The sequence below is a fragment of the Calidris pugnax genome, unplaced genomic scaffold (assembly GCF_001431845.1).
Source record: "Calidris pugnax isolate Ruff unplaced genomic scaffold, ASM143184v1 scaffold409, whole genome shotgun sequence".
Lineage (NCBI taxonomy): Eukaryota > Metazoa > Chordata > Aves > Charadriiformes > Scolopacidae > Calidris > Calidris pugnax.
In genome coordinates this window covers 131,089-155,689 of record NW_015091161.1, presented here as the reverse complement: position 1 = coordinate 155,689, position 24,601 = coordinate 131,089, and the positions used below count along the sequence as shown (strand labels likewise).

At 43.5% G+C, this 24,601-nt stretch overlaps 1 protein-coding gene across 1 annotated transcript in view; it reads left to right on the top strand.

Annotated features, from left to right (window-relative positions):
* The window catches only part of LOC106898212 (ubiquinol-cytochrome-c reductase complex assembly factor 1), a 71,760-nt gene that overhangs the window by 25,314 nt on the left and 21,845 nt on the right, over window positions 1-24,601 (top strand). Inside the window, exons 4-7 of the mRNA XM_014959327.1 lie at window positions 4,485-4,592; window positions 7,512-7,584; window positions 14,487-14,544; window positions 21,556-21,664. Coding sequence (XP_014814813.1) covers window positions 4,485-4,592; window positions 7,512-7,584; window positions 14,487-14,544; window positions 21,556-21,664 — 348 coding nt within the window. The remainder of the gene's footprint in view (window positions 1-4,484; window positions 4,593-7,511; window positions 7,585-14,486; window positions 14,545-21,555; window positions 21,665-24,601) is intronic.

The window sequence follows — 24,601 nt, the reverse complement described above, 5'->3', positions numbered from 1 at the left end:
AATTACCCAAATTTACATTCACTCACATATACAAGGTACATAACAATTATTGTTACAGCTATCTCTGCAGTGTAAAAAAAGCCCATTTAAACACAGAAAAGACAGGAACAAGCACCGTATCTAACTGAAAGTGTAGAGGAACTTTCAGGGGACAATCACAGCCAGTATCTGAATTTGGATGGATAACTGAAAGTAGCATCCTATGCCTGGCTGGCCATGCCCATAGGACCACCAGTGAGCTCATGCAGCAAAGACCAGAGTTTTACGTGGGATGATGCTTCCTACTGCTGTAGGAGGTCCCCCATGCCTCCATCACTGCCTGGGACCATCGCTTCTCTTCCTTGTTACCTGCTGTGTCCATGGCTGCCACCCCCACCACTCCAGCAGCTGTGTCCAGCCTCCACACACCAAGCACGGGCCCAGCCAAGCCTGAAGCTGGGTTTTTAATCAGTCAGGAGAGCAGAGGTAATCAGGAAAGCCTGAACGAGGCAGGGCTGCCAGCGCCTTTGATGTGTTAACAGCAGTGGTTGCAGTTTGGGTGGGTGGGAGAGGGGAGGAGGGAGCTCTCCCTTGAGAGCTGGAAAATTTCCATCAAGGACATCTTCGTGCCGCAAACAATGATTCATCCCTTTCCCACGCACACCGCGAGCTGGCACCAGCCTGGAGAGCAGGGCTCTGCTAGGCAGCTCAGATGATGCATTTGCCTTTCATTTGAACGAACAACAGAAGGGACAGAAAAGCCACTCTGGGAGAAGCAAAATGAGAAACCCATCTTCTGCAATCTGGTCATAGCTGGAGCACTATGACCGGGACAGAGCTCTGGGACGTTTGCTGCTGACTGGAACAAGCTGTCTCCAGCGCTGCTGGGAATGCAGGGTAGTCAGCAGCAGGCTGGGTGCCTGGCACTGGTCTGAGCCCCTGGCCAGCCCCAGAACAGGTACAGCCTGAGCAAGCACCTCAGTTGCCCTGGCCAGCAAGCAGGAGCGTCCCTTAGGAGGAGGGAAGAGTCCTGCTCAGAGGCTTGGCTTTGACACTGTCCTTCAGGCGCTTGGCAGTGCCAGTTGTAGTGGTGGTTTCTTCACTGTGAGGGTGGTGGGGCACTGGAACAGGTTGCCCAGGGAGGTGGTTGAGGCCCCTTCCCTGGAGATATTCAAGGCGAGGCTCGACGAGGCCCTGGGCAACCTGGTCTAGTTGGGGGTGTCCCTGCTGACTGCGGGGGGGTCGGACTAGATGGCCTTTGGAGGTCCCTTCCGGCCTGGGCAATTCTGTGATTCTATGATTCTAGTAAAATGAACGTGCCTAGCTTCACTAGGGGTTGAGTGGGATTTGAATTCCTGTGGAGGAGATGACAGTTGATGGAGGGAGTTTGGTACGACAGTGGTCGTTGGGACACAGGTTCTGCATTGAGTATGTCCCTTCATTGCCTGGCTGAAGGGGGCTTATCTCATGATGTAAGGGTAGGTGTCATTTCTAGTGTGGAGGGGAAGAGTATTGCATGGGGTAATCTTGACGAGAAAGTACTAAAAGTTGCTTTAAATATTCACATAGGTATCAGTAGACTCACCGTGTGCCTCACATGTGACAGAGGGTGGGAGAGAGGCTTTTGTTCTGGGTGATAACGGGGGACTCAGTGAACAGGTTTAATGGCCACCATTCAAAGCAAGGATGTGAGTAGTGAAGGAGGCCCTGGAGAGTGTTAACGCTGTCTTATGAGGAGACTGATAGATACTAAAATAGCTCTGAGCGTGTTTCTTCCTATATAGCAGAATATTGGGTTCAAGACAGGAATATTGTCAAGACAAGAATATTGGGGTTCAAGACAGGAATAGCCATCTATAGCTAGTACACTATCTATAGTGTATTTCATCTCTTTCATCTATTTCATTTCAAATACTTGTGGATATATGTAGGGATTGATTATGTCTCAATGCTACAATTTTTGACACCTTTACAGTTAGTTTTTAATTAAGTATGGCAACTTGTGTAGGATACGTGTCTGTATTTTAATATGTATTTATTTAGCATTCATCCATCCCTGGCTGTGTTTAAGGGCCGTTTAGATGCAGTGCTGAGGGACATGGTGTAGGGGAGGACTTTGTAGAGTAGGGGAGATGGTTGGACTCGATGATCCCAAGGGTTTCTTCCAACCTGAACGATTATATGATTCTATGATTCTAAATATTCACATACGTATCAGTAGACTCACTGTGTGCCTCACATGTGACAGAGGGTGGGAGAGAGGCTTTTGTTCTGGGTGATAACGGGGGACTCAGTGAACAGGTTTAATGGCCACCATTCAAAGCAAGGTTGTGAGTAGTAAAGGAGGCCCTGGAGAGTGTTAACGCTGTCTTATGAGGAGACTGATAGATACTAAAATAGCTCTGAGCGTGTTTCTTCCTATATAGCAGAATATTGGGTTCAAGACAGGAATATTGTCAAGACAAGAATATTCGTGTGCCTCACATGTGACAGAGGGTGGGAGAGAGGCTTTTGTTCTGGGTGATAACGGGGGACTCAGTGAACAGGTTTAATGGCCACCATTCAAAGCAAGGTTGTGAGTAGTAAAGGAGGCCCTGGAGAGTGTTAACGCTGTCTTATGAGGAGACTGATAGATACTAAAATAGCTCTGAGCGTGATGATCTGAAAGGTCCAGAGTATTGGGTTCAAGACAGGAATATTGTCAAGACAAGAATATTGGGGTTCAAGACAGGAATAGCCATCTATAGCTAGTACACTACCTATAGTGTATTTCCCCTCTTTCATCTATTTCATTTCAAATACTTGTGGATATATGTAGGGATTGATTAGGTCTCAATGCTACAATTTTTGACACCTTTACAGTTAGTTTTTAATTAAGTATGGCAACTTGTGCAGGATACGTGTCTGTATTTTAATATGTATTTATTTAGCATTCATGTCATTTAAATAATTACAATACTACTGTTAGGAAAGCAATAGAGAGTACAGCCAGAATGATCAAAAGGCTATTTTAGGACCCTTCTAAACTAAGGAGAGATAACTGATGGCCATGTGTATGATACTGGCCTATGAATGTCATCAAAGATACTGAAAAAGGGGATAGGAAGTGGTTGGTTGTGGCTTCTTATTGGGTGCTCCCAATTTTCCTATGAAATGGCGAGGTTGGATTTAAAACAGGCACAAGGCAATTTTTTTTTTACATCACTAAACTGTGAAACTCATGTGCCACAGCTCTGTGTTATGAAGGTGAAGTAGTTTCAAACACTGGGCTGCTGAAGGCACATCCAATTCATCAAAAATGAAGGTGTGGATGCATTTTCTGGTGCAGGAGTGACTGTCAGAGGCTGGACGGGTCCCCTGTGTTCTGTCTGTCCCGTATTTCTCCACTTTTGTGTCTTGTCCCAGGTGTCTGCTACTGGTCCTTGTTGGAGATGACATCCTGGTCTGTGTTCTGGCTACGTATGGCAGTCCTTGCATTGTTAAACTGCTTCCATACTAAGAAAATTCTTTCCTTAGTATGTTCATGTGCTAGGAGGAAGCGTGGAGGGTAAAATTCCAGCAATGTAAAGCAATTTAACATTTCTTTGGTCAGGGAACTTTATCTCAGATTATAATGGCTCTCAGCTGTATTCCTTGAGTATATGTAGGAGATTCACATGCGTTAGATTTTGGTTGGGGGGGTTAAAAGTTAATTTGTTGGTAACAAAATGTTTACCCTGCATACTTAATTCATTAGAAATTATTTGCTGGAGTACACGTGGTAATTACTGCTGGCTGATTGCTGCTGCCGGGATGCTTCCAGGCAGAATGCCACGAAGACTTCTTATCAGTCCAGTGGTGTTTAAAGTGTGTAGTTAATCTGGAAGAGAACATTTATCTTCACATTTGCAGACACTGCAAATCATTGAAGATTAAATACTTTCCTGATCTAGATTTTTTGCTAGTGCCATTTAGATTAACTGGAAGGGGAATAACCATCTGGGGGAACTTTTCAGTAAGAACAGTGGGTTCATGTAGCTTCATTGGTTTTAAGAAGGAGCTTATTGGTTTATAGAGTATATAGTAACCCTAGAATGTGGTATGCCTGTGAGAGAGGGAATGTGAAAGGTTAGCTTTATTTACTTCCTGTGATTTGTTTGCTGGTTTTATCTGCAAAAGATGGAAGCCCAAGTAAAGGCACACAGCTAGGAAGAAATACAGGAATCCACAATGGGAACTATATTCTGGAAAGCAGGTTTCTGCACAAACTGTTTGAGTCTGAGCTTCCAATGGGACGCTTTTATCAAAACAGTTGTGCAGTGTTTGCATTCATAAACAGAAGAGTGTCACGTAGGAAAAACTGTGTCATATTTTGCAGAGAAAACATAAATACGTGTTTGTGTTGTTCAACAAAGAAAGTAAACAAAAACCCTAAAATTCTCTATTAACCTTGTAGCTTTTTTAACTGAAATGATTTGTCAGATTTCATTGCGAAGGCTGAAATATGCAATATTTCAATTTTACAGCATCTTACTGCAAAAGATTCCTTGCAGCCATCTGAAGAGAAAGTGGGTGCTTTCACGAGGATAATAGAAGCATTGGGTTTCACGGGGCCGCTGAAGTATAGCAGATGGGTAAGGCACTCAGTTATTCTTTTGGTTGGTCGATACTTTGAGTTCTGAACAGCAAATGAAAAAATCCTCACTTTTTTTCTTATGGTAGGAGCAGTACTTAATGGAAAAGTTCTAATTATTACCCATGTGAAATCCTGTTTTGTGATGTGAAGAATGATATTCCATAGCTTGACCCATCTATGCATTGCCATCATTGCCATAAGTAGGAACATTCTATTTGATTTGTAGAGTCTTAAGCCTTCTTGAATTTCTTCAGATATCTTATTTTTCACTTCATTTATGCACCAAAGAACACAATAGCAGCCTTAGTCAAACTCCCATGTAGACCATCATGCCTTATTCAAATTCTCACCATCATCTTGTCTCTAACAATAACCAATCGCAGTTATCTAGAAAGAATTTAATTACAGGAAAAGCATATTATGATACTTGTCTCATAGAATCATAGAATAGTTAGAGTTGGAAGGGACCTTAAAGATCGAGTTCCAATCCCCCTGCTCCTCCAGCCTACCACATGTGTCTGTTTCAGGACTTCCTGCATGAAACGACACATTTTTCTGTAGTATCTATTGATGGATTTTTCTTCTATAAATTTGTCTGGTTGCACTTTGAACTCTTGTAAGTTTATCACATCCACAGCATCCGGTACCAGGGAGTTCTATAGCTTAAGGAGACACTGGGGGAAGAAGAACAGTTGTTTTCAGTTGATGTCTTTTAATTTTGTACTTTAAAAAAAAAAAAAAAAAAGATGATTATTCTTTCCTTGGAGTGTATGTTTGCATTCTCCCTTCCCCTGACGATTTTACAGGCTCATATATTCCATAGTATCTTAGGCTTTCTTTGGACTGAGGAGACTTGGTCTGACTTGTTTCTGTTACTGAGGCTCTTCTGTGTTTTGATTTGTGTTGCTTGATTTGTTGTGTTGTTTGATTTGTGACTCGCTGGGCAGTAGTAGCACTAGGGCAGAGTCACAAATAGCTTCCCCCCTCCACCCCTTGTTGTTTTTTAAGTAGTCCTTTCATAAAGCAGTTGTTAACATTGACGAAATGAGAGCAGTTCTGTAAGAGACACCTTCAGTTCCTTATGCAGAAGGAAAGAGAGATGAAATTAATGATTTCTTTGCTCTGACATAGGACACGGTATAAAGGAGTGGGAGGAAAAGGCAGCTTGAAGGAAGGGCTGAGCCCAACTCTGCAGGAATTTAAACCTACACGGTGCTTTGAATATCTGCAAGGCAGAGTGGAGCTCTGCTGAGACTGCTCTGACACTATTGCTGATTGCACCTCGCTCCTCGGAGAGAAAATGTAAAGGAAAGATAACTGACACTTAAGGGGGTCAGGTATTTTGGTTAAAATCAGTTATTTTTAATCAGGTGATGCTAAACCTCGTGAGAGGGTAGTTTCTCTCCCATGTGGATACATATTGTTGTAATAAAGATTCTTGTTAGCTCTAAGTGTTGATTCAGAGTTCTCCTTAATTGCTGCTCTTTACTGCCTGCCTTTGGCTGGGGAGCTTGGGTTTGGAGAGAGTTATTTTGTGGTTAGGGCCCAAGAGACCTGAGTTCATTTTTTGGCCTTGCCAGTGCTCCCTGTGAGATCTTAGGGAAGTTCCTTAATATTTCTCTGCTTTTTTCCATTTTCTTCTCCCTTCCCCCACACCTCTTCTACACCCTAAAATTTCCATGATTAAATTCCACCAGTTTCTCCTGTGTTACCTGCCTTATTTAAGGGCTGGATTGCAGAGACTGTTCTTTACAATATGTTTTTAATGTCTAGAAATGCCTGGTCTGGGGCATTGGCTTTCACTGGAGAGATCTGTGCTCCCAGACCAGGCAGCGTTTCCTTTAAAAAGGAAACTTTCAGAACTCCAGTAAGCAATGTAAATTATTTTACTGCAAGAAGTTTTGATGTATAGTTGATTTTTGACAGAAACCTGAGACTATTCAATAAGAAAAAGAATGTCTCTTGTGTTTGCACAGCAAGGGGTCAGCTGCACCTTCCTTAGTTTTCTTTTGGTTGGAGGAGACACAAATTATTACTTTGGTAATTTGAAGTGCAGTTTGACAGGCATAGTGCTCCTCTTTGTAATATAGTGAGCACTCCGATGATCCCTGGTATGCATCACTAAAAAAAAAATAAAAAAAAAAAACCCCAAACCACCTAAACCCACTACTGCCTTCTGGCTTAAGTAGGGGAGTAGGCTCTGGAGTTTTCAAATTCTTTTCTTTTTTTCCCCTTGATGTTAATAACCAGGAATGGCTTGCAGCTCTTCTCTTCAACATCATTGCTCTCCGTTATTGCACTCTTTGAAGCTGCAGCACGTTTATCTTTCTTACAGATGTAGCACTGAAGGTGTTTCTGGTGCAAGGGCAGGCCAAGAACAAAATTAGAAGTGCCAAAGCACCTGAATGTACCTCATGTCATCCATCATTTGGGATTCCTTTCTGACTTGTGAAGCTTAGTTGGTCAATTTTCATTTTCCTAGGAAAAAAGGATATTTTTAGGACATGTCTGGTATGTCACTTCTTTAATCCTTAAATTATACGAAACGCTTTGAGTGGTATACATCAATTAAAGTTATTGGAGGAAACCTGGAATTGGGAATTGGGATCTTTGGAGTCTCTGTAAGGAAAGTAATTTCATTTATTTTCCTGTAATGACAGTATTATATTAAACTTGATTTTGAACGGTATTCAAGAAGCCATTTAATAATTATTTTTATTGCCCCGAGGTATGGTTGATTATACTTGTGTCATTCCTGGGACATACAATAGCTTAATGTGCTCCTGAAAATCTCAAGTGGTGGTGATTCTGAAAGAAGTCTTTTCAGGAAATGATAATGTATGTATTTAACAAAAATAGTAGTGTTTGCTGTCTCTCATGATGAATACTTTAAGTACTGTCTTTTCTTTTTCTTTAGAAAATTAAGGTGGCGGCGTTGCGCATGTACACATGCTGTGTGGAGAAAACTGACTATGAGGAATTTTTTAACAGTAAGTAATGGACTTGATGGTATCTGGACTACCTCCCTGAGGGGGAGAACTTCTGATGAAAATTCATTAGATATAGTCATACCAATAAATATGACAGCAAAAGGAATTGCCAGACCCTACAGTGCGCAGTCAACTGGAAGCTGACTGTACTGCAGCACTCCCTGAAGCTCTGCATGGTGAGGGTTCAAGGGCAGACCCTGGAGTCTGGGATTGTTACATCTTGCAATGGAGAACAAGAACAAGGGTGGGATAGGTAAACCCCAGAATATCCTGCACTTTGAAGGATATTGGCTTTTTTTATTACCAAGGGTGGGATAAACTAAGAATCCACATATCACTTCCCTTTTTACTGTGCTCAGATGGTTTGTCTTACCTTGTCCCATGGCCAGTTGTCAGACTGCCCGCTGGAACTGGGATGCAGGTATGAGAACCATCCCTGTCCACTGATGCACAACTCTTTTACAATACAGGGTCAGTTAGATCATGGGGCCCTACCTGTCTCCCTTCCTCATGGCTGGGGCAGCTTTGGCTGGAACGTAGAGGCTTTCTGTGTTTTGGTGACCATGGCAGCATTAAACCAGGACACATCCCTTGACAGGGTAGAGAGTATGACTAGAGCAGAGACACAAGTCCCTCCTTTAAGTATATGGGAATAATATTGGCTTGAATTGGGATGGCTTTTGCATGTTGTACACAGTTTTTTAGCTATTAGCCAAAAAAATATCTGTTGTTGCTTTTATTAGTATTAAATCTAGCTGCTGAGTGGGGAAGATGTGTTTTTGAGACTTACCTCAATAGTACTTTATTCTTATGTGGATTATTTCGTCTGTCAGTGTGATTTAGCTGTGGCACACCCATTGCCTGGGTCTGGCCTGTCACCTGAAATTCCGAGCTCCCAAATGCTTTCTTAGGGCTTTACAACGCACCAGCCCAGGTTGGGGCTGCCGCCACCTCTGGAGAGATCAGCTGAAGGGACATCTTTGTGTGTTCATCTAGTGCAGAGCTTATTGAGGTTGGTTTGGTACATGGTGGTGCTGCTGCAAGATTTTCCAATGGTTTTCAGAAGGTTTTCCAAAACTTGTGATGTGGTTTCAGCGGGTGCAGGAGGGAGAGAACTCTCTGAGCAGTAGGATTCATCGGTAGCAATCAAAAAATTAGAAGCTCCTTTTTCCTGTGCACACACCTCTCCCCAGCTGTGTGCCCTCTCAGGCTTTCTCAGTTAAGTTCTCTTCTGTTTGTCATATTTGCCTCTCAAATAGAGGCTTTGCTGTTTTTAACTGGTGTTTCACTATCTCTGCTTAACAGGTTAATTGTACAAAGGTATCTGAATGTTGCCCTAGACTAAAATCGAAAGGAATTTCAAAACACGTCTGTGAAAAAGATACTGGCACAAATTTTCAGGCTCAAAGCTGAATAAAATGACTTCAGTTATATTCTTCGTGTTATCTTACTGTTTTAAAGAGAAAATTCCCTGAGCTCCCCCTGACTTTAAACACATCACAGACAGCAGGCAGCCTTTCCTTCGAGTTGCTCCATTTTCTCCCAAATGTCCTCGTTGCCCCATTTGTCTCCTTGCTCTGTAGCACAAATTATAGTCTGTCCACCTCTGAATTTACACCCAGGGAGACCTATGTTAGCATTAACATGAGCCTGTCGTTATGTGAGGAACAGGATAGTTCCTGTTGCTGGGGCTGCCAGAGTGTGCTGCACCCGTTGGTGTTGGGGTCTGTGCTTGTGGTTCCAAAGAAATCATTGCTTTTATGTAAAAACAGATCTAAAGAGTTTTGTTACTTCTTTCTACTTAAAACTGCAGCTGTTTTGGGGAATTAACTTTAATATTTACCAGGTGTGTGATGCATGTATAAAAGGTGGTTCCCCTAAAACACAGCCTGAGTGGGATGGGCAGGAACCCTTTAAATTGATTTTGCCAGTGGAGAAGCTTTAGGCTGTGGTTCCACAGGCAGCTGAGTCAGTGGTGGCCAAAGGGAAGAGACTTGCATCTCCATCTTCCTCTGCCTGTGTTCCGGATGGGACAAGTGTCATGTCCCCTACTGAACTGTTTAGGTCACTGAAAGAAAATGGCCCAGTTTTTTACTGACTTACTGTTTTGCTGTGTTAGTGAATTCAGGTGGCAGGTGGAAGGGTCTGATGGACAGCAATGGGGCATAAAGTTGGTGGTGAGGAGTACACGGTTATGAGAGGGGAACATGCCGTGAAGCAAGAGAGCCAGCTATCAGTTCAATCCACCATGTCTTTGTCAGTCAGAAGCTCTTTTTTTCTGTTTTAAATTGCTCCTTTTTCAAATAAAGATGGGCATCACTTAAGCCAGGGCAGCAGCTCATTCCCAGAAGAATGAGAGAGGTTGGTGCTGGTCCCTTCTCACAGGTAATTAGTGACAGAGCGAGAGGAAATGGCTTCAAGCTCCAACAGGGTAGGTTTAGATTGAACATTAGGAAAGAATTTTTCACCGAAAGAGTGATGGGGCATTGGAACAGGCTGCCCAGGGAGGGGGTGGAGTCACCATCCCTGGCTGTGTTTAAGGGCCGTTTAGATACAGTGCTAAGGGACATGGTGTAGGGGAGGACTTTGTAGAGTAGGGGAGATGGTTGGACTCGATGATCCCAAGGGTCTCTTCCAACCTCAATGATTCTATGATTCTATGAAGAGCAGCCTGGGGCACTGGTGGGAACAGGGAGCAACCAACTCCTGGCTCTTTCCCTTGGTGCTGCAGCGAGCCCAGGTGTGTCTCAGACCATGCTGATGTGGGTGCTGCCCACCTGCACGATGGGCTGTGTCACTTGGGCACCCTGAGAGTGGTACCGGTGCTGCCTGGGACCCAGCACAGGCTGCCAGGGCCACCGCTGGCTCTGTGTGGACCTAGGGGTGTTTTGATGCTTTGCTGCCCCCATAGCTCTAGTGGCGGGGTGTTGAGACATCCAAGTGAGCTGCACGGAGCCAGCTCTGCTCTCTGGAGAGCTTATTAGCTTTTTTTCTCTGCTGTTTGTGAGCTGTTAACCTACCGAGCTGGGCTTGGAAACCCTACATCCACGCGTGTGTGAAGCCATTTGTGGGCTCGTTAATCCTGGGTGATCAGAACCAGTTCTCCACAGAGCCTTCATCAGTGTTTCTGCATATGCTTTCCTGCTGTGCTCATGTGGCATGAGTAACACCTGAGTGTGACCTTATGGAACTGGGGTTGGTGTGTGGGTTTGGTCAGGCAGTTCTCTGACAAAAGTGACATAGAGTAGAAAGGCTGGATGAGGTGGTGGTGAGGACTATGCCAGCTGTGTGCCCAGGATGCCAACAGCATCTTGTCCTTTATCAGGAACAGTGTGGACAGCAGGACTGGGCCAGTGACCATCCTCCTGTACTGGGTACTGGTGAGGCCCCACCACTGGTGAGGCCCAGTTTTGGGCCCCTCATGACAAGAAAGATGGTTAGAGGGTAGAGCAGGTTCAGAGAAGGGCAACGGAGCTGGTGAGGGGTCTGGAGCACAAGTCTTGTGAGGAGAGGCTGAGGGAGCTGGGGGTGTTCAGCCTGGAGAAAAGGAGGCTGAGGGGAGACCTTCTCGCTCTCTCCAACTCCCTGAAAGGAGGGTGTAGCCGGAGGGGATGGGTCTCTTCTCCCAAGTCCCAGGTGATGGGACAAGAGGAAACAGCCTCAAGTTGCACCAGGGCAGGTTTAGATGGTTATTAGGAAAAAATTTTTCACAGAAAGGGTTATCAAGCATTAGAAGAGGCTGCCCAGGGCAGTAGTGGATTCCCCATCCCTGGAGGTATTTAGAAGCTGGGCAGATGTGGTGCTGAGGGACATGGGTTAGTGGTGGTTTTTGTCAGTGTTGGGTTAATGGTTGGACTTAATGATCTGAAAGATCCCTTCCAACCTGGACAATGCTATGATTCTGTGACTAGGACAGTGATAGCGTTTTGTGTCTTGAGATGCTGTCTTGTCTCTGTGCGTTTCTGCTGATACCTAGTGAAATCTGTGAGACGTTCTGTTAGGTGGTATGAACCCTGTGAACTGCCTTTCTCTCTGTTATGCCTTAAAACAGTATTTTCCAAAATATGGAGGGAGTTTCATGCCTAACCTTATTCTTGAAAGGTCAAAAGAGCTTTTAGAATCAGGTGGGTGGTACTGAGAGCTAGCTGAAGTTTGTCAGATGAACATGGAGCGTAGGGTTCCCTTGAATTTGCATTACCTTGAATTGTCTCGAGCTGTTAATACTGTTAATTGCTCCACTCTCATGCAGCTGCTGGGGTAAAGAGCTGGCTCTATCAAAACAGCTTTTCAGATGGCTCCTAGTGGAGCTACCGAGGAGCTTGAAAGAGCTGGAGTTTACCTACAGGACTCTAGATTTTTCTGTCTCCCATAGCCCATCAGGTGCCTTACAGGCACTGCCCACTCTCTGTCATGCTCAGGGGAATGTGGACATAGTGCTACTGTTTTTTTTGAAGGATGTGGGGATATTATCCCGTTGCATCCTTCCTAAAATTGTGGTAGTGGCATAGATGATCTATCGTTAGAGAAAATCCACGTTCAAGTTTTACATCCCTTACCTGATGAATTTTAAGTGCAGAATATGACTGGAGGAAGAGGTATGTCTTCATCATCCTGAGCGTTCATGTCTCTTATCGTATACAGACGTGTAAACAGGATGTGCAGAGTATATTTATTCCCCAGCAGATAATAATCACAGTAATCACATTAATTTCTTAGGTAGATTTACCATCAGACATTTTCTCTGTATCTAACTCTGTTCTGAAGGGAGTAATTTTCTCTTTGATTATTCTCCCCAGTTAGTTTCCCAGAACAAGGTGTTTCAAATCCCCAAATTTTCAAATTGCATTCTTTGTAAAAAGCTGATACCTGAGGGGCAACTGTTTTGCTTTAAAGGAGCCATCCCTCCTTTAAATTCATGATGTAGACAGTCCTAATATAGAAGTGAAAAAATGAATTTTAAAAATAGAAGCGCAACACGTGGAAAGTTAGAGAAAAAAATTCTTCCCTCCAGGGTACTGAATAGGTCTTTAAAAACTTTCCGTATTTCCAGTAGTAGAGGTGTGAGGTTGCTTTCCACTGAGGAGTGATTTCTGTGGTGGGAGGCTGATACGTGGTAGTTTCTGCTTCAGAAACCTCTGTCTGTTGAACTAAGTGTTTTACACCGAATCTTGCTGTGGAAAGATTTAATGAAACGGTTTGATAAATACAAGCATTGTGTACTCTTGCCCTGGTTGGAGGTGCCTTGGCGTGCCTTTAGGTCAAAGTAGTCATTTCTAGGCACATGAACTATTTCTAATAGGAACGAGAGAGCCAAAAGAGGAGAAGGGTGAGGTAAACTTGTGTTTAATCTCCAAACATAGACTGTTGGCGTCTTTATACTGTCTTAGAGGTGGTATAGGTGATGGATGGGCACTGATGCTGCAGCTTGGCAGCTCCCAGGCACTGATGGAGTCATCTCTCTGGGGAGGGAGGAACAGTGATGATTTGCTTGGTTCTTCTGGCGTTTGCCTGACTGTAGTTGGCATATAAAAAGAAAGAGGCTGTGAAAAGTATTGCTTCATGATCCAGGTGAATCTCCTCGGTAATACTTGAGAGCCAAGAAGTATAGGAGTCAGGAAGAAATATATTCTATGTGGAAAAGATAAGGTTGACTCCATTGGGGCACATCTGACTGGATAATCCATTTCTGAATACTCTCCACTAGGTTTGGATAGTCCCAGAGACAAGACCCAGTGCTGGGTTGGCCAAGGTGACTGTCAGACCTTTCTCACTAGGTACTCCTCTTAAAAGTTTCTCCAGGAAACAGATGTAGAGGTGACTTCTGAGGAGAAAGGTTTCAGATTGTCGGGAATTGAAAGAATTAATGTGTGCATAACCAATACATCCATGTTTTTCAAGCATGAGAAAGAGAACTACGGTATCTGTGCCACACAGCCTAAATCTCTGGCCTCACATCCTAGTGGCACACACAGATCACAGAATCACAGCATGATGTGGGGTTGAAAGGACCTCTGGAGGATATCCAGTCCAGCCTCCCTTCCAAAGCAGGTCCACCCAGAGCAGGTCCCACAGGAACGTGTCAAGGCGGGTTTTAAATATCTCCAGAGAAGGAGGCTCCACACTCTCCCTGGGCAGCCTCTTCCAGGGCTCTGCCACCCTCACAGGAAAGAAGTTCCTCCTTATGTTTAGGTGGAACTTCCTATGTTTGAGTTTGTGCCCATTTCCTCTTGTCCTGTCCCTGGGCACCACTGAAAAAAGACTGGCCCCATCCCCATCCATGACCCCATGCACTAATTGATAGTGTGAACATGTGTATGGACAAACCATCTGTGGGAAGCCCAATGGCTACAGGAGTAGTGTTAAATCTGGAAACAGAAATTGTTTCTATGGTTGGTTGGTGGTTCTAATGCTAATGTGGAATGGCTGGAGGCCGGGAACACTCAGAGTGCTGGGGTCCTACAGCCGTGTGGTCAATCAGAGCAGCAAAGACCCCAGTAGCACCCAGTATCCTGTCCCCAGCAGGAGGCAACAGCATCCGTTGATACTTCCCTTTTATTCTCTACTGGTTTGGGACTTCCAGAGTTAGAAGCCACATGTTTGCCTGATTCTCCATTTTGGGATTCCCCCCCGCAAATGTTATTTAAGTGAGTTCTAAACACATGAAATCTTTCAGAATCCACAGCGTCCCATGGCTGCATGTTCTAGGATTCAAGCACAAGTGTGACAGTAAATCATGTTTGCTTCTGCTGTGTAGGTACTGTTTAGGGCTAGAAGTTAAATTACTAAAATGTATTAGATTTTGGTGCAGTGAATTTCTGTTAGGCGCAAAATGTGATGAAACTCATATTAACATGTTTTGTTAATAGTTTTGGTTTTGTGTTTTTTTCTCCTCTTCCAACAAGGGTGCCAAATGCCTGACACTTTGAATTCATGGTTTCTAGTGGCCCAGCTTCACGTCTGGTAAGTGAAAAGAAAAGTAATAGAACTATTTTCAGGAAAACAAGTGATACATACTTTAATGTGAGAAAAAGTTGGCTCCATGGTTATTGATAATAGTGTTTATACTCGACTTACTCATTACTGAGTTTTAGCAGTTCCCTACTAAAGCATGAGAAGTCCCACAGAGAAGCTGACATCTTTTACATCTCTGAATTCCTCAGCAGTGGAATGATCTTGGCCATGAGTTTTCTAAAAGCCTTGCTCAGCCTGTGTGGAAAAATCTTAGTTGGATGTTTTAGGAAAAGTTTAAATTTATGTAAAAGTGGTTTAAATTGGGAGAATTTGTGGTGATTGAAGTTGCTGCTCGTCAGAAGCATTTAACAAATTATAGCATTGGCATTTATTCTCGCGCCTCTGAGACGTACAGGCGAGTTGGTGAATGCCAGCTTGGCTGCATGGGAAAATATTTAACACCTTAAACATTGAAGTTTTTTCCTTTTTTTCATTTGTGAAAATAGTATCCAAAAAAATCAGGTTTTCATCTAGCATTACATACTTGTAAAGGTCAGAAGGATGCACAAGGGAGTACAGTAATTTTTGTGAAGTGCCAGATCTTTCAGGAAAACTGAAATCCAGAGACTGAGGTTCAGCTGCCTGAAGGCTGAGAAGAAGTTTGTACTGAAATAGCTGCACTTAAGCACAGGACCCTTTTTTTTCTTGCCTCCCCTTTTTTCCTTCCCTCCTTTTAATTTCCTGTCTCCTCAATATATTGAAAGATGGGGCAGCTCATTTCACTAAAGAATTGAATAAAATAGAAGAACCATTGAAATTATCCGTTAATGAAATCAGTGGAATCAAGTAAAGAAGACCCTTGACATTTGCAGCTTATTTATTTCTTACTGTGGAAAAAAGGTTGTAAAAAAATTAATTGATAATCTAATAATTTATATTGATATCTGGAAAACTACTCTAATAAATATTCAAAACCAAACTTCTTGTAAGTATCTATGGAAAACCAAAGAGGGATAACATGAATCTGCAAAGAACACACTTCTTTCACATCATCTTGATTTCATGTTGACAGGAAAATGTACCCTGTGATACACAGCATCAAATTCGAGATACGTAATCTTCTTTCATGACAGGCATAAAAATAAACAAGGGGACTATGATAGAGATGAGGCTAGTGTGGGATAGACTCAGAAATTCTAAGATCAAAGCTACAATGGAGAAGGCCAAGAGTTGCCACACTTTGAGCCAGTGATGTTAAGGAGATATTGAATGAGGGAAATGGACTTACTGTTATGTCTCAGACACGGCGGGCAGGCACAGGACACACTGTACTAAGGCAGGAAGGAACCAAATCCCTCTACTTCGTGTGATGGCAATGAAAAGTCGAGTGGGGAGGTTGGCACTGGATGTTCATTTTCCCAAGGTTAATGTGCCTGGCTCCTCCCTGTTCCTTGCTGTTTCACCTAAAGAGTTCTGTCTTTCTGGACCACAAATAAGAGATCCAGTTTGATGTTCCAGGATACAGAGAAGCCCGTGACAGGCCTTGCTCAGCACCTGCATCACTGGGAAATGCTGCAGGCTTTGCTTGTGGTGAGCCCGGTGACCAGCATCCTGCCATGACACAATTCTCCTTTCACAGCTGGGTTTATTGCTGTGTTACTTGCGTTTGTCTTTCTTAATCAGTTTGACCTCAATGAAGTGAGAGCAGAACATTATTGATTTTGCCTGCTCTGGCAAGGTCAAGGATGTCCTAACCCTGACTGAAGGCTGTGATAGCTCCGTCTTTCCTGCTGGACCTTTGCCTCAGAGGCTACAAACCTTCTTGATCTGGTGGTCAATGACCTGATGGTGTAGATTCTGATCACCGTCTGTTAAAGTGTTCCTGTTCCCCCTTGCATTGCAGAATAGATCGCATTCTGGTGTATTTACTTCCACTGCCACCTTTGGAGTTTTAATTTCAACTGATTCAGAGTTTCTTCTGGAGCTGGAGAAGATGAGAGTTTTTCCTAGTTTGGTAAATCTTGTCTCCTTTGCTGTTGTCATTGCCCATCAAGCTCTAATTGCCTTTCTGTGCTTTTTAAATCCCACCTTTTATAGCCTTAAGGTGCTTGTCCGAGCATTTGTTCTTGCCTTACAGATTCTGATGGGTCTTCTGCTTGAATCTCTGCCTCTTATTTCTTCTTGTCTGTGAATAGAGTTTTCCTACTTAACCTCCAGTCAGAAAGGGGAGAAGTTGAGGCTCTCTTGTTTAGCCTCTCCTCCTGCTGACTTCTTTCAAGATAATGTTCCTTTAGATACGGACTCTTTTCAGTAGTTGCCAGTGAGAGGACAAGGGGCAATGGGCACAAGTTGGAACATAAAGGGTTCCACTTGAATATGAGGAAGAACTTTTTCACGGTGAGGGTGACAGAGCCCTGGAACAGGCTGCCCAGGGAGGGTGTGGAGTCCCCTTCTCTGGAGATTTTTAAGACCTGCCTGGATGCTGTCCTGAGTGGCATGATCTGACATGCTCTGGGTGGTCCTGCTTTAGCAGGGGAGTTGGACTAGCTGATCTCGATGGTCCCTTCCAACTCTAAAAATTCAGTGAAATTCAGTGAAATACACTCCAGCCCTTCCAATGCAGTCTAAAATTATACTTTAGAAAATGAACCTATCAATATTCTTTCCTGAACGTCATGTTTTTATAGACAGTTTCAGTTACTTCAGACCTTTGATGTCAGGATGACTCTTTTTTATGTTTAGAAGTGCAGACCTTTTACAAAATCTCCAGGTTTCATCTCCAGTGCTGGGTTTGGCTTTTCCCATGCCATGCCGGTCTAACTGGAGCTGTTCAGAAACTGCCAAAAACATGACTTTGACTGTAGTAAGAAATGTCTTGGTGCAGGATGTATCACCTAGAGCTCCCTTCGTGTCTTCACCACACCAACCATGCTGACATCTCGAAAGTGTTTAGGATCAAAAAGGAGTGTTGCTACAATTCCTGTTCTGAGAGATGCAAAGATCTGTTGCAAGAATTCATCTGAGCATTGTCTTTTGCACTTGAGAAAGTGTTGATCGGTCTGAGAGAGTGTGCAGGAGAACAAGAACCACCAAGGATGTAGGAAATAGTTCCTGCAAGAGAGGATTTCTTGGATCGGCGCAGAGAAGTCTGAGGACACTGTGCCATTTCGAAATGTGCTGTTTCAGAAGAAAGGGAATAAACTCTCATTGTTCGTGGCAGCGAGGGCAGGGAGAAAAGGATTTAAATTACATCGGAGGAGTCTTGTTTGAAAGAGGTTTTAAGAACAAGCTTATCTGGGATGTCTTAGGTGTTTATTTGATCCTGCCTTACTAAGAGGGAATGGGCTACATGGCCTAAGCACTGGGGAGAGGAAGACCGTGGAGCTGGGCTGGCTTCTGTTAGCGTGTGCCCCTGCAAAGACCTTTACCTGGCTGTAGATACAGTAGTTGGTGAATTTGCTAGGCCGGGGCACAGGATAGCATCCATACCTAATGAGGAAGAGTTCAGAATTCTGCTCGTTACCATTAGTGATACAAGTGTATGTCACAACACAGACATGATGACAAAGTCCATTCAGGAGCTTCCTTCTCCTGTCCCCCAAGTTGCTGTTGGTACTTATGGTGTTGAGCCAGAGTGATTTCTCTGAACAAATGTAAAATAGCCCCAGAAATAGTTGCTCTGGAGCAGCTGGGGAAGCAGGAATGTGGAGGCAGGGCCACGGGACAGCGGGAACCTCTGGGTGGGCTTTGCCCTTAGCAGTATCCCTCACACCTTGATGGCAGTGAACCACCTCACAGGAGTTGACAGGATGGTGTCAGCTCCCGCTTCTGGCATTCGACACACTTTGGGAATGCTGACAGAAGAGGTTGTAGCTGAGGCTGTTGTGTGAACCTGCTATATCTCATCTAAGATGGGTCAACTTGTAGGTGCTCCTGTTGCTTTCCAGGCGTCCTTTCATATAATCTTTTATCATAATCTTAAATACAGCACAAATTACCCAACACAACCAATGTCGTCCAATTTTCGTACGATTCTCTTCTAACATAATCTGAAATACAGCATAAATTATCCAACCCAACCAATATCAGGCAGACAGTTTTCTAAAGATAGTTTGGAATAATTTTGCTTTTGTGGTTTGAGGAAGATTAGTCAGTATTTGACTAAACTACAGAACAGATTCTGTAGTGAAACGATAAAACGTTTCACACTGTGTTGATCTAGTTAGAAGGTTTACAGTCTTTAAAGAGCATGTGTCTTTTAAACCTCAGACAGCAGGTGCAGTAACAAACTACCAAATTTTCAAATAAACTGCAAAATTCCATGATCTCACTGGTGGTGCTGCAGAGCAGCTCTGTGACAGCACTATGCATCCAAACACAGAGCTGCCTTTTAGGCTCCCCGGGGAGCAGGTTTTGCTCCAGGCCCTGCTGGGCAGTGACGGATGCCGGGCTGTGCTCTCTGCTCCTGCCCCACTGCTGCTCCCGGCACACTGGGAACGAACCTCTACTTTTGCTCGGGAGGAGGTTTTCTTGCCAAGCCATTTTTTTTTGTTCTCCATCCCGAGCTTGCGTACTCTGCAAGAGAAGTATAAAAATACTTAGCCCCAAAATTTAGACTGAGTCTTTTTCTCTTTGACTTATAAGGAGTGGGTAAAAATTTGAGATACGGTAACTCTGATTAACTTTTTCATACAGCTCAATTATGTAAATGCGCAAGAGGTCAAAGGTTTTGAAACTGGTGGAATTAAGACACAAAAATGTTAAGCTTTTTGTGCATTTGTTCTGTGGAAGGACAGGTACCTGGATGGTTGTTCTCTGAGTTCTGAGGAACTCCAGAAAACTTTGTTGTTTTTCTGTGAGGAGAAGAGGATTCATCTCTTGATACCACAGACACTGAGTTCCCATTGCCACAGTATAAACCTTGAGAATCCTTCCACCGCTCCTTCCTGAGACAGAAATGGCCGAGGCTTCCCCACGCTCCCTTCCTTTTTTTTTTTTTTTTTTTGTTCTCCATCCCGAGCTTGCGTACTCTGCAAGAGAAGTATAAAAATACTTAGCCCCAAAATTTAGACTGAGTCTTTTTCTCTTTGACTTATAAGGAGTGGGTAGAAATTTGAGATACGGTAACTCTGATTAACTTTTTCATACAGCTCAATTATGTAAATGCGCAAGAGGTCAAAGGTTTTGAAACTGGTGGAATTAAGACACAAAAATGTTAAGCTTTTTGTGCATTTGTTCTGTGGAAGGACAGGTACCTGGATGGTTGTTCTCTGAGTTCTGAGGAACTCCAGAAAACTTTGTTGTTTTTCTGTGAGGAGAAGAGGATTCATCTCTTGATACCACAGACACTGAGTTCCCATTGCCACAGTATAAACCTTGAGAATCCTTCCACCGCTCCTTCCTGAGACAGAAATGGCCGAGGCTTCCCCACGCTCCCTTCCCTTCTCCACCCAGACTCTTGTGGCTCCACCCTTGGACCATTGTGGTCCTCATCATGCCCTGGTCCCTCTCTCCCGTCTTCTCACCTCATTCCACCTGGCTTGTATTGGAGCTGTTTCTTCTATGGCCAGTGTTGTATTCAGAGGTCTCCATCTAGAAATCAGATTCTGGTCCATGGGCTTTTCTTCTTGCAATTTTTGGTGTCTCAATTGAATGGCCCTTGTGTGGGACTTACGTATGGTTCTAATCAGAAGAAAGAACACAGGACTCATGTTTGTTTTGTCTCTGTGACTCATTGCTGCCAGTAAGTTTTGCTTCCTTTGCAGGTTAAAAAATATCTTGCCTTTACTAATCAGTAGACAAGCTAGAACCCATCACAAAGATGGGCATCTGTCCTTCTGCAGGTCGGCTCAACAGACGAGCTTGGAGTGTTTGTGGTTCTCCCTGTGGAGCTGGCATTCACAGAGCACCAAGTGCTGTAGGGAGGCACAGATCTCATGTCGACTGAAGAAATGAACAGATAAAAAAAATAACCATCATTTTTAGCTATTAACTCTTGTGGCACATTCACTGTTGTCAATATGCAACAGCTTCAGAGCTCCTCCCACAGCTCTCTCTGCTGCTTTCATGTTAGCTGTGAGCAGAATTTCCTGTGAGCAGTTTCCCCCCTGTAGCATGTCTTTGTGCAAAGCAGTGACTTCTTTCAGCTCTGGGGTTCAAGCATCACTTCATCTACAGTCACTTGGTCCCTGCACGGGCACTTCTGACCCATAACGCAGGAGTAGAGCTGGTTAGTGGGGCAGAGAAGGTGGGACTGGTGATGGGACTGGTCTCTTAGCTCATTGAGGGATTAGCCTGTATTTCAGTTCATGCTGTTTACAGATATTATAAAATAAGTTTGTTCTGAAGATTTATTTTTGAGACACAACAGCAGCAATGAAGTTCAAGAGGCTTTAATGCTTAAAAAAAAAAAAAAAGTCAAACAACTCAAGCTGGTATTCTCATTAGGGTCCCACAATGCACTTACAAACTTGTGAGTCCTTCCAGCATGTGCTGCCTGTGGGGGTTTTGCCAAGTGGTTGGATGTGTATCCAAAGGCCCCTGTAGTTGAAATAATTTAGGACATTGCTAATGTGAATTTAGGTGAAGTCTGTAACTTGCTTAAGCTTTCACAGCTTGGCTGGTTGGGCCTCATACAACACTTCGGTACAACCAAGGTGGCTCGTGGCCTAGGATTAGACAAGACATTTGTTCCTACTCCAAAGGGTGAGATGTTCTTATGGTGGAGGAATTTAGATTGCCGTACTGTTTAATTAGATGACAGTACTGTCAGCCAGAATAGAGTCAGCTGTCACTCTTCTGTAGCTGGATTGGCCAAAATCCAGGAGATGCAGCTCTTGAGTACAGAATAGAAAAGTGATGGTTTATTTAAAAAAAAAAAAAAGTGCATGTGTGTTTTTTTCTGTTGACAAAACCACATACTGTGTGTGAGAGTCTTACATGAGCTGAAATATATTTAAAATACTCTTTATATTTGAAGAAGAACTCAAAGCTATGAACTTGGTGTTTCTGTTCCTGCAGGATGTGTCTGGTGCGAATGAAGCAGGAGGGCCGCACTGGGAAATACATGTGTCGCTATATAGTCCACTGCATGTGGGAGGATGTTGAGCAGCGCGGTAAGGTGATGGGGGTAAGTCGTCTTTGGTTTTGATAACGGTGATGATTCCCATGTTTTGACGCTTTTGTAACTTTGAATATCTTAGAATAATGCCTAAGAATCATAGAATCATAGAATCGTCTAGGTTGGAAAAGACCCTTGGGATCATCGAGTCCAACCATCTCCCCTACTCTACAAAGTCCTCCCCTACACCATGTCCCTCAGCACTGCATCTAAACGGCCCTTAAACACAGCCAGGGATGGGGACTCCACCCCCCCCCTGGGCAGCCTGTTCCAATGCCCGACCACTCTGTCGGGGAAAAATTCTTTCCTAATGTTCAGTCTAAACCTCCCCTGTTGGAGCTTGAAGCCATTCCCTCTCGTTCTGTCACTAATTACCTGTGAGAAGAGACCAGCACCAACCTCTCGACAGGGTCCTTTCAAGTAGTTGTAGAGGGTGATGAGGTCTCCCCTCAGCCTCCTCTTCCTCATACTGAACAGCCCCAGCTCCTTCAGCCGCTCTTCATATGATTTGTTTTCCAGGCCCTTCACTAGTTTCGTTGCCCTCCTCTGCACTCGCTCCAGCACCTCGAGATCTCTCTTGTATTGAGGTGCCCAAAACTGGACACAACACTCGAGGTGTGACCTCACCAGTGCTGAGTACAGGGGCACAATCCCCTCCCTACTTCTGCTGGTCACACTGCTTGTTTATTTCTTTATTAGCTTTAGCTTCCTCCTGACGGTTCGTTCCCATGGCTGTACTGCCCTTGTATTGAGCCACTCACCTTGTCTCTGAAACTGCACTAGGGCCTGGATGAAGATATTGATGTGCCTGGAAGCAATTAATTTTCCATGTGATTGCAGAAATGGATGCTGCTGTAACAGAATGGGCATTTGTGGATAGGAATGAGCAGCCGAGGTAGGGAGAGACATGACTGGTGCCAAACGTGTAACGGCAGCTTAAGTAATTCCAGTAGAGCTTTGAGTTTTCTCTGTAGCTAGGATGGTGAGTAAAAGGGAAGTTAAGAGACGGGTTTTTGTGTTAAGTTCCTATACATGATTAATAACTAGTCATTAGTTTATTTTTTTCATTTTGGATTCTAAGTCTTTATCACAAAAGAAATGTTGTAAGGAGGGAGCAGCTCCAAGGATAGTTCATTGGCAAGTTTGAAGGAAGAACACAGTTGGATCTTTTTGGCGTGTTCTGAGAAAGGTTATTATGGTTACTTACAATGGTCATTTCTGACCTTAAACTCTCTAAGGGTATTTCTTCAGCCTTGTGTTGGTGTAAGATGGCAGTGCAGAAGTAGGAGATGGTTTTCATATCCCCAGTATCACAGCGGTGATAAGAGAACCTGATAGAGTTGAGGATGCCTGTGTTCAGGGCACTTGGGAGAATAAGGCTGGGAAAGATCTCCTGTGTTGTGGAAAAAGAAAATAATAGTTCAGTGATTAAATAGATGTTTCTCTGTGATTAAAATCAATTAGACTGTTAGAGAAGTGACAGTTCTTATATAGCAATAACGGCATATTGTCAGTCACATAAACAAGGGAGAGGTGACAGTTCTTATATAGCAATAACGGCATACTGTCAGTCAGCTGCTTGGGTATTCTTACTGGTGACGAACAAGGGAATTAACCACGGAGTTAGGATTTGGTGTGTGATCACTTGTAATTCCAGAAGTTTCTCTCTGATCTTTTTTTATTTTGTATGTGGTTTTAGAAAGTGTTGATTCTGGTGTAACTTCAGTTATTCTGTCAGCAATGGCTTTTTTTTCCTAGTTGTTGGGAATTTCGTAGCTTTACTATGTTTCAGCTTGCTTTTACAGTCAAGTCATGCTCTTAAGTTTCCTTTGGATTAAATCTAAATTCAGGCATCTTAGAATTTCTTGCTACATTAATGGGCTTACATAAATTCCAGTGGGGAATCTCCACTTTCCTGGTCAGATGCCATAAGGCAGCATGAGTGAACCTCGACAAATTAGATGATCATACCAGAGAAAAAGATTGAATAAAATAGGTTACGTGTTTTTGGCCTGTTCCAGTGCCTCCCATGTCATCTCAGTGGGCGATTCTGCTTCCTGTAGGGACTGGAGACAGCTCAGATCTTCATTCTGGGTGCAAACTTAAGTCTGCTCTTCTTGAAAAGCAAAAAAACCCCACAGCCCCAAACCCCAGACAAACACCCCACCTCCCATAGCCTCACAAAATCTCTTCTGGGATCTTTAGATTCCATCTATGCACAGAGAGAATGCTGCTCGGGAACAGAAAATTATTTCTCTGTTCTTTTTGACCCTCATTTTGCCTTATATGAACTAACCTCAAACACTATCCCATAGTTTTCCTTGTAGGATTTGAGGCAGCAGCATAGAGAAGCAAAGCCAGCTGTTTGCTACCCTTACAGATGCCAAAAGTGAAGCATGGTGTAAGTTAGACCTGTATCGAGATATTTTTTTTCAGTAAACTTTAAGGAGGAAAAAAAATAAAAAAAAGATAGTGCTTGCAGTCAGTTCTTTGTAAAGGCAAGCACAGGGTTTCCATTTCTGCAAACTAAACTATTCCATTGCTTCCCAAAATTCCCCAAAGTGTAAAAAAAAAAACCTCAACACACCTTATGTTTTCATCCAGTCTAGAGCCTCAAATGTTAATAGATGCGTATTATACTGCTACGGTTGCTGGATGATGCAACTGTGAGGAGATCTTAAGTGGTTTGAAGGACATTTGCTCTCTGCCTTGGCAGGCTGGGCATCTTGTCAGCTTATCCTTGAATCTACATTTCGCAATCTTTGTTTATAATAAAGATCATGCGATGCAATAATGAACATGCTTAGTTTGCAATAATATGATTCCTATAATATACTTTTGACTGTAACCTAGTGTTAATGTAGCTTTTATGTGGCAATAGCTGATGCTTAAAGGGAGTAAGTACACATTTAAAGGCTTGATCTCAAAAACAGTTACATCTGTGTG